We start from the raw sequence: 10777 nt of genomic DNA, 5'->3' as shown, positions 1-10777 counted from the left end.
GTATAACATTATATAACAGTTTTATTAGGCCACATCTCATAGAGTGCAATCAAAATCCCCTGCTGAGTCCAACATTAAAGCATTGTATGTCAACCTGTCCTGACATTGACTTTCAACCTCCCAATAAAGGAGTTACGATGGTCAGCAGGGGGTCTGGAATGTGTGAACTATAAAACTGTTAAGGCTAAGTGGACCTTTTTGCTAAAGAAAAACCTGAAGAAATGTGTTAATTGTTCAAAAATGCCAGCGATCCAATATCCCTTTGCAATTCCTGAACTCCCCAGCAGAGTATTAAAGCCCCCTGCAGACATGCTCTCCTCAAGTGCACTGGCTTAGGGTTCAGCCCAGCTGAACTGGTGTTTGGACACACCATGAGAGGACCTATGAAAGTCCTTAAGGATCAGTTTTTATCACAAGAGTTGTGTGTGAAAGAAAATGTGTTGGACTACGTTAGTCGCTTTCGTGAGCGCCTACATGGTGCCTGTACTCTAGCAAAGGAAGCGCTGTCTTCCTCACAGAGACGGATGAAACGGCATTATGACACCCAGGCTGTTTCTTGTTCACTGCAGCCAGGTGACCAAGTTCTCGTATTGTTGCCTGTGCCAGGAGCGTCATTGTCAGCATGTTTCTCTGGTCCTTATGTAATTGAAAAGAAACGAAGTGAAACTGACTACGTGATACAGACTCCTGATAGAAAACGCCAATCTCGTGTGTGCCACGTTAACATGTTGAAGACATACCACACCAGACCCGTCACTCAGATAGACAGTCCAGAGAAACTGGCCGAATCGGCTGTCTCTATTGCTGCTGCGGCTGTAGTGGGAAGTCATGTTAATGATGTGGACGAAGATGGTTTGGAATTGCGCAATACTCAGCAGCAGTGTGCTAGATTGCCCAATTCAGAGATGCTGCTGTCTCTCCCGTCAAGCCTGATTCATTTAACGGACAGACAGTCAGATGATATTGTGAGACTATTACACAGCTTTCCATGTCTTTTTAATGATGTTCCTACATGTACAAATGTTAGAACATGACATTAATGTTGGAAACGCTGCACCTATCAAGCAACATGCTTATCGTGTCAACGTCTCTAAAAGAAAGATAATGAGGGATGAGGTCGGTTATTTGCTGGAGAATAACCTGGCTATGCCAAGTTCAAGTCCTTGGAGTTCTCCGTGCATTCTGGTTCCTAAACCTGATGGGACATCCAGGTTATGTACGGACTATCGGAAGGTAAATGCTGTCACAGTGCCCGACTCGTTCCCGTTACCCAGACTGGATGACTGTATTGACACTGTTGGTGCTGCTACTTATGTAACCAAACTAGATCTTCTAAAAGGTTACTGGCAGGTGCCGTTAACCTCACGTGCCTCCGACATCTCTGCCTTTGTGACCCCAGATCACTTCCTACAATATGCTGTCATGGCATTTGGGATGCGGAACGCACCAGCAACTTTCCAACGCCTGGTTAACACAGTATTGGCTGGAGTTCCTAATTGTAGTGCTTACCTTGATGATCTGGTAATTTATTCAACTGAGTGGTCTGATCATGTTAACACTCTAAGGGTAGTGTGTGACCGTCTAGCAGCCGCTTCTCTAATCCTGAACTTAGCAAAGTGCGAGTTTGGAAAGGCCACTGTTACTTATCTCGGTAAACAGGTTGGCCATGGTCAGGTGCGCCCTGTAGATGCCAAGGTCTCAGCTATAAATGCATTTCCCGCACCTACCACCAGAAGAGAGCTACGCCGCTTTTTAGGGATGGTTGGCTACTACTGTAGTTTCTGTAAAAATGTCTGCGGTAGTTGCTCCATTAACGGATTTGCTCAGTCCGGCGAGAAAATGTGTATGGTCTGAAGATTGTTGTACTGCTTTCAACACTGCTAAAGCACTCTTATGTAGTACTCCTGTTCTTGCTGCGCAATATTTTGAACGACCGTTTAAACTGGAGGTAGATGCAAGTGCCAGAGGTGCTGGTGCTGTTCTACTGCAGCAGGACTAGAGTGGAGTGGACCATCCTGTCTGTTATTTTTCGCGGAAATTTAACAAATGTCAGACAAACTATTCCACCATTGAACAAGAAGCTCTAGCTTTGTTGTTAGCTCTGCAGTACTTTGAAGATTATGTTGGTTCCAGTGCATTACCAGTGATAGTGTATACTGACCATATCCCCTTAGTTTTTCTCCACCGGATGTACAACCAGAACCAACGCCTTATGCGTTGGGCACTTGTAGTGCAAAATTATAATTTGGAGATCCGCCACAAAAATGGGGTCGGATAATGTGTTGGCAGATGCTTTGTCTCGTGTTTAAAGAACTAGGTTTTTTGTTATCCCGTCAGGATGCGGTTGATCTTTGAATTTTGGGTGTTGTGATGGTACGTGTGTCGCAAACCATTGTGGTTTGCTCTTTTAAGGGTGGGAGTGTTACGGATACAGGTATCCTGTTTCTTTTTGTGTTTTTCCTCTCCTTCTGCCCTAATCACAGGTGTCCTTTATGTTCCTGATTGGTGGTTGATTGACATCCGTTTGTCTGCTGATTGCTGAGGTGGACCAATCAGTGGACATTCCTCTGTATTGCACCACCTGTTTCTGGTTTCTCACTTACACCTCCCATTGTTTAAAAGCCAGTCAGTTGTGTTTGTAGAGAGAGACTATTTTCCGTATGTGAGTATGGATACTGTGGTGTCCTGTATTTTGTGTACTCACTCATTTGCTGGTTACTCTGTTTGGTAACTTTGTTGTGTGTTTCTGGGAAAAGGGGGATTTAAGCAAGTTGCCCTTGGGCATACATTACCCGTAGGAAGAAAACTGTCTAAAAACACTAGTTAGACCTGAGCGGACCACCCACTGTAATTTTTGTATGATTAGCAGTAGCTTAGCGGTTCTTGAGGCAGGCAAGATCAGTTTAGTTTTTTTTTACACCATTGTTTCATTTCTTGGGTCCTGCTCAGCCCATTTTCCCAAACCTTTACCGTGTGTTCAAAATAAACATTTTATGTTTGACGGTAGTTTATGGTTGTCGTGTAGTTTTTGTTCTCACTGTTTCCATGTCGCGATTCTAATTATGTTACGGGTCTCTTGTCCATCCACCCTAGACGTTTAAAGCCACGGGGTTCGTAACATCTAGCATCAATCAAGATAAACAGAAAAGATTCCACTCATTAGCCTTTAGGTTTCAGTTATTCTGTTGCTTGTGAAATAATATATGCTCTCTCTGAGTCAGGTGACAGGAGACAGATGCCTCTGGTCTGGAGCTGTCTGTCAGTGAGCGCTACACTGCTGTATTGTGACAGCTCTGTAAGCCATCTCCCTCTGCACAGGGTGATAATGAGGGCTTTTACACAGGAAGCAGAACACACAGCAGGCTCAGGACTCTGCCTGGCTACACTACACAGCGATCTGAAGAGATTACACAAACACACACACTCATGCACTTTCAGTATGTATGCACTTGCCATTAAGCACACACACTAACACACACACGTACGCACACACAAACAACTCTTGCGTAAGTAGTAAATGACTAGAGACCTGGTTTTGATCATGAAATCCTTTCCCTCTGATCACAATACCTACCAAAACTACTTTTAGAAGACAACAAAGTGTTTCAATGTAGTCGGCTATTGTTCCTGATTCTGTGGATGCAGAACATATTTTCATGGAACTGTACAAAACTGCATATTTGAGCTAACACAGGGAGTTCACACTATGTCAACAACATGTAATTCTGCCATGGTCATATACCCAAATCAGTACCAGAAATACATCCAGTGTTTTAAGCTGTTTAACGTGCCACAATGATGTCTGACTGTATTTTGGTTTTACATGAAAATGGGAAAAGCTACTGTATTCAGTCCTTTGAAATGACTGCAAGTATTGAGAATATTTGGTATCTTAAACAGAGCAGTTCAGTTAATCATAGGCTACTTTATAAGTGCCTTTATGGTACACACAGACACAGTATATGATGCTGCCATCTTCCCGTACTGCAGTGAGTATTACTTCAGAGTAGCGCCAGGTTGAATGCGCGAACCACCACATTCAACCATGGCAAGGTGACTGGGAATATGGCAGAATACAAACAGTGTAGCTACTCACTCCACAAGGCAATTAAACTGGCAAAACATCAGTATAGAGACAAAGTGGAGTAGCAATTCAACGGCTCAGACACGAGACGTATGTGGCAGGGTCTATATACAATCACGGACTACAAAAAGAAAACCAGCCACGTCGCCAACACCGATGTCTCGCTTCCAGACAAGATAAACACCTTCTTCGCCCGCTTTGAGGATAACACAGTGCCACTGACGAGGCCCACTACAAAGGACTGTGGCCTCTCCTTCTCCATGGCCAACGTGATTAAGACATTTAAGCATGTTAACCCCCGCAAGGCTGCTGGCCCAGATGGCATCCCTAGCCGTTTCCTCAGAGCATGCGCAGACCAGCTGGCAGGTGTGTTTATGGACATATTCAATCTCTCCCTTTCCCAGTCTGCTGTTCCTACATGCTTCAAGATGGCCACCATTGTTCCTGTACCCAAGAAAGCAAAGGTAACTGAACTAAATGACTATCGCCCTGTAGCACTCACCTCTGTCATCATGAAGTGCTTTGAGAGACTAGTCAAAAATCATATCACCTCTACCTTACCTGTCACCCTAGACCCACTTCAATTTGCTTACCGCCCCAATAGATCCACAGACGATGCAATCGCCATCACACTGCCCTATCCCATCTGGACAAGAGGAATACCTATGTAAGAATGCTGTTCATTGACTACAGCTCAGCATTCAACACCATAGTACCCTCCAAGGTCATCATTAAGCTCGAGCCCCTGGGTCTGAACCCCGCCCTGTGCAATTGGGTCCTGGACTTCCTGACGGGCGGCCCCCAGGTGGTGAAGGTAGGAAACAACATCTCCACTTCGCTGATCCTCAACACTGGGGCCCCACAAGGGTGCATGCTCAGCCCCCTCCTGTACTCCCTGTTCACCCATGACTGCGTGGCCAAGCGCGCCTCCAACTCAATCATCAAGTTTGCAGACGACACAACAGTAGTAGGCTTGATTACCAACAATGACGAGACCGCCTACAGGGAGGAGGTGAGGGCTCTGGGAGTGTGGTGCAAGGAAAATAACCTCTCACTCAACATCAACAAAACAAAGGAGATGATCGTGGACTTCAGGAAACAGCAGAGGGTGCACCCCCCTATCCACATCGACGGGACCGCAGTGGAGAAGGTGGAAAGCTTCAAGTTCCTTGGCGTACACATCACTGACAAACTGAAATGGACCACCCACGCAGACAGTGTGGTGAAGAAGGCACAACAGAGCCTCTTCAACCTCAGGAGGCTGAAGAAATTTGGCTTATCACCGAAAACCCTCACAAACCTTTACAGATGCACAATTGAGAGCATCCTGTCGGGCTGTATCACCGCCTGGTACGGCAACTGCACCGCCCACAACCACAGGGCTCTCCAGAGGGTGGTGCGGTCTGCCGAACGCATTACCGGGGGCAAACTACCCGCCCTCCAAGACACATAAAGCACCCGATGTCACAGGAAGGCCAAAAAGATCATCAAGGACATCAACCACCCGAGCCACTGCCTGTTCACCCCGCTATCATCCAGAAGGCGAGGTTAGTACAGGTGCATCAAAGCTGGGACCGAGAGAATGAAAAACAGCCATCAGACTGTTAAATAGCCATCACTAGTACATTAGAGGCTGCTGCTGCCTATTGAAATCACTGGCCACTTTAAGAAATGGAACACTAGTCACTTTAATAGTGTTTACATATCTTGCACTACTCATCTCATATGTATATACTGCATTCTATTCTATAATATTCTACTGTATCTTAGTCCATGCTGCTCTGTCATTGCTTGTCCATATATGTATATATTCTTAAATCCCATTCCTTACTAGTTTTGTGTGTATTGGGTATATGTTGTGAAATTGTTCGATATTACTGCACTGTCGGAGCTACAAGCACAAGCATTTCGCTACACCCGCTATAACATCTGCTAAACACGTGTATGTGACAAATGCAATTTGATTTGATTTGTTTTGGTTGTCTTTCGCATGAATAAGTCCCATTTTACTTGCACCATGCAGGACCACAGTGACTGGACACAATTGGCCCAGAGAAATAGGGCTTACATGGACTGACTAACTTATCCCAAGATTGGTCCTTTCCCAATACAAAACCTATCACTCTTTGATCCAAGCAAGCCTATATCAATTGTATGTACAGTACCAGTCAAATGTTTGGACACACATACTCATTCAAGGGTTTTTCTTTATTTTGACTATTTTCTACATTGTAGAATAATAGCGAAGACATCAAAACTATGACACATATGGAATCATGTAGTAACCACAAAAGTGTTAAACAAATCAAAAAATATTGTATATTTTAGATTCTTCAAAGTAGCCACCCTTTGCCTTGATGACAGCTTTGCACACTATTGGCATTCTCTCAACCAGCTTCACAAGGAATGCTTTTCCAACAGTCTTGAAGGAGTTCCCACATATGCTCAGCACTTGTTAGCTGCTTTTCCTTCACTATGCGGTCCAACTCATCCCAAACCATCTCAATTGGGTTGAGGTCGGGTGATTGTGGAGGCCAGGTCATCTGATGCAGCACTTCATCACTCTCCTTGGTCAAATAGCCCGTACACAGCCTGAAAGTGTGTTTTGGGTTGTTGAAAAACAAATGAAAGTCACACTAAGCTCAAATCAGATGGGATGGCATATCGCTACAGAATGCTGTGGTAGCCATGCTGGTTAAGTGTGCCTGGAATTCTAAATAAATCACAGACAGTGTCACCAGCAAAGCACCATAACACCTCCTCCTCCATGCTTCACGGTGGGAACCACACATGCGGAGATCATCAGTTCACCTACTCTGCGTCTCACAAAGACACGGCAGTTGGAACCAAAAATCTCAAATTTGGACTCATCAGACCGAAGGACAGATTTCCACCGGTCTAATGTCCATTGCTCGTGTTTCTTGGCCCAAGCAAGTCTCTTCTTCTTATTGGTGTCCTTTAGTAGTGGTTTCTTTGCAGCAATTCGACCATGAAGGCCTGATTCACGCAGTCTCCTCTGAACAGCAGATGTTGAGATGTGTCTGATACTTGAAATCTATGAAGCATTTATTTGCAATCTGAGATGCAGTTAACTCTAATGAACTTATCCTCTGCAGCATACAGTGCCTTGCAAAAGTATTCATCCCCTTGCCGTTTTTCCTATTTTGTTGCATTACAACCTGTAATTTAAATTGATTTTTATTTGGATTTCATGTAATGGACATACACAAAATAGTCCAAATTGGTGAAGTGAAATGAAAAAAATTACTTGTTTCAAAAAATGCAAATAAATATATAATGTAAAAGTGGTGCGTGCATATGTATTCACCCCCTTTGCTATGAAGCCCCTAAATAAGATCTGGTGCAACCAATTACCTTCAGAAGTCACATAATTAGTTAAATAAAGTCCTCCTCTGTGCAATCTAAGTGTCACATGATCTGTCACATGATCTCAGTATATAAACACCTGTTCTGCAACACCACTAAGCAAGGGGCACCACCAAGTAAGCGGCACCATGAAGACCAAGGAGCTCTCCAAACAGGTCAGGGACAAAGTTGTGGAGAAGTACAGATCAGGGTTGGGTTATAAAAAAATATCAGAAATGTTTAACATCCCACGGAGCACCATTAAATCCATTAATAAAAAATTGAAAGAATATGGTACCACAACAAACCTGCTAAGAGAGGGCTGCCCACCAAAACTCATGGACCAGGCAAGGAGGGCATTAATTAGAGGCAACAAAGAGACCAAAGATAACCCTGATGGAGCTGCAAAGCTCCACAGCGGAGATTGGAGTATCTGTCCATAGGACCACTTTAAGCCGTACACTCCACAGAGCTAGGCTTTACGGAAGAGTGGCCAGAAAAACGGCATTGCTTAAAGAAAAAAATAAGCAAACACGTTTGGTGTTCGCCAAAAGGAATGTGGGAGACTCCCCAAACATATGGAAGAAGGTACTCTGGTCAGATGAGACAAAAATTGAGCTTTTTGGCCATCAAGGAAAACGCTATGTCTAGCGCAAACCCAACACCTCTCATCACCCCGAGAACAGCATCCCCACAGTGAAGCATGGTGGTGGCAGCACCATGCTGTGGGGATGGTTTTCATCGGCAGGGACTGGGAAACTGGTCAGAATTGAAGGAATGATGGATGGCGCTAAATACAGGGACATTCTTGAGGGAAACCTGTTTCAGTCTTCCAGAGATTTAAGACTGGAGGTTCACCTTCCAGCAGGACAATGACCATAAGCATACTGCTAAAGCAACACTCGAGTGGTTTAAGAGGAAATAATTAAATGTCTTGGAATGGCCTAGTCAAAGCCCAGACCTCAATCCAATTGAGAATCTGTGGTATGACTTAAAGATTGCTGTACACCAGCGGAACCCATCCAACTTGAAGGAGCTGGAGCAGTTTTGCCTTAAAGAATGGGCAAAAATCCCAGTGGCTAGATGTGCCAAGCTTATAGAGACATACCCCAAGAGACTTGCAGCTGTAATTGCTGCAAAAGGTGTCTCTACAAAGTATTGACTTTAGGGGGGTGAATAGTTATGCACGCTCAAGTTTTCTGTTTTTTGTCTTTTTCATCTTCAAAGTGGTAGGCATGTTGTGTAAATCAAATGATACAACCCCCCCAAAAAAGCATGTTTAATCCAAGGATGTAAGGCACCAAAATAGGAAAAATGCGAAGGGGGGTGAATACTTTCGCAAGCCACTGTAGGTTACTCTGGGTCTTCCTTTCCTGTGGCGGTCCTCATGAGAGCCAGTTTCATCATAGCGCTTGATGGTTTTTGCGACTGCACTTAAAGAAACTTTAAAAGTTCTTGAAATTTTCCGGATTGACTGACCTTCATGTCTTAAAGTAATGATGGACTGTCATTTCTCTTTGCTTATTTGAGCTGTTCTTGCCATATTATGGATCTTATACCAAATAGGGCTATCTTCTGTATACCACCCCTACCTTGTCAAAACACAACTGATTGGCTCAAACGCATTAAGAAGGAAAGAAATTCCACAAATTAACTTTTAACAAGGCACACTTGTTAATTGAAATGCATTCCAGGTTGAGAGAATGCCAAGAGTGTACAAAGCTGTCATCAAGGCAAAGGGTGGCTACTTTGAAGAATCTCAAATATAAAATATATTTTGATTTGTTTAGCACTTTTTTGGTTACTACATGATTCCATATGTGTTATTTCATAGTTGTGATGTCTTCACTATTATTCTACAACGTAGAAAATAGTAAAAATAAAGAAAAACCCTTGAATGAGTAGGTGTGTCCAAACTTTTAGTTGTACTGTACCTTTTCACCTTTTCCAGGATTTGTCCATGGAGACCTCTCTATATGAGAAGAGAGTCCAGTGGGCGGACAGTTTTTGTTCTGGCAACATCTGTGACAGGGCCAGCTTCTACTCTGCCATCAAGCTGATCCAGTCCATCAAGGCCACCAAGGACTACCCGGGCATGGACAAGGTGCCCATTGTGATTGTGGGCAACAAGAGGGACCTAAATCACAGACGGACAGTCCTCAGTGAGGAGGGCAGAATGCTAGCCCTCACAACAGACTGCCAGTTCTATGAGCTTTCAGCTGCTGAGAACTACCACAGTGTCCTCATGATGTTTTACGGCCGAATAGACAGGATATGGGAGTCCTTGTCTGCCATCAAGAAGCCAGCTGGATTCATGGGCATAGTGAAAAGAATGTCTGCAGATTTTTCCCCGAGATTCGCTGTGAAAGCATTGTATACCAGAGATGGGCAACTGCGGATCAATTTCCAAAAATGAAAACAAATATATAAATATATTTTTAGGAATTCAGTGTGGGTTTTAACTTACTGTTGAGCGTTAGAATAGCAGAATACACAAGGTGCAAGTTCTAAATGTGGCATCAGCAGTTTTTCTCTGGTTATGTCAGTCACTCAATTACCCCAAGTCAGCAAACATTTTTTATTGGTAGGTTAGTCAGCCAGCTATCTAAACTTGTAGTAATCATGGTCGAATTACCAACCGGGGGCCACCATTGATTTTGTTAGTCACTCTCACTCAGATATCATATTAAAAACTGCAAACATTTCTCTCCTTTGGCAATATGTGTAGAATTGCAGAAATTAAATGCAAAACTGCTAATTTTTCTCTCCGTCCCATGGCAAAATGTGTAGAATTGCAAAAAATGTACTCTACAGCTTATTTTTTTCTCTCTCCGCTGTCAAATGCTTTAAAAAAAAATCAAATTACTATTATCCTTAAACCTCAATAAATGTCTACAGGGCAAGCACTTAATACCTTCATAAACAAACATCACCTTTTTTAAAACCAACGTGAGCACTTTTCATGTCCATATTGTTTGTGACCAAGCTGGAAATTAATCCAATTGTAATTAAGCTCAGTCATCATACAGTACAAAACACTTGAGATAAGTATATGTATAAATGTATTTCAGTCTATTGTATATTACTATACTGAAATGAAATATTCATGACAATTCATTTTTTTATTGTTATGAGCTGAATAAAAACCCTTTACCTTCATCTTATTGAATTTATGTATGATGGAAATACTGGAATCAATATTGTGCAGTACAGTATGTGAATTACTCTTCTTGGAACGACAGCAACCAATACAGTAGCAATTTTAGACACCAATTTAATTGAGAGCAATATGGCTAACCAAAGCCTATGGAAATTAATGGAGTTTTT

At 43.1% G+C, this 10777-nt stretch overlaps 1 protein-coding gene across 1 annotated transcript; it reads left to right on the top strand.

The window, feature by feature from the left end:
* The first annotated feature begins 537 nt into the window (after positions 1-537).
* On the top strand, positions 538-9866 carry LOC121577456 (ras-related and estrogen-regulated growth inhibitor-like protein). The gene is made up of 2 exons (XM_045223373.1): positions 538-573; positions 9402-9866. The coding sequence occupies exons 1-2, from the start codon at positions 538-540 to the stop codon at positions 9864-9866; spliced, it is 501 nt and encodes a 166-aa protein (XP_045079308.1).
* Positions 9867-10777: the final 911 nt, after the last annotated feature.

The sequence above is a fragment of the Coregonus clupeaformis genome, chromosome 11 (assembly GCF_020615455.1).
Source record: "Coregonus clupeaformis isolate EN_2021a chromosome 11, ASM2061545v1, whole genome shotgun sequence".
Classification (NCBI taxonomy): domain Eukaryota; kingdom Metazoa; phylum Chordata; class Actinopteri; order Salmoniformes; family Salmonidae; genus Coregonus; species Coregonus clupeaformis.
The sequence above is the reverse complement of the archived record's forward strand: the minus strand, read 5'-3'. Positions and strand labels throughout refer to the sequence as shown.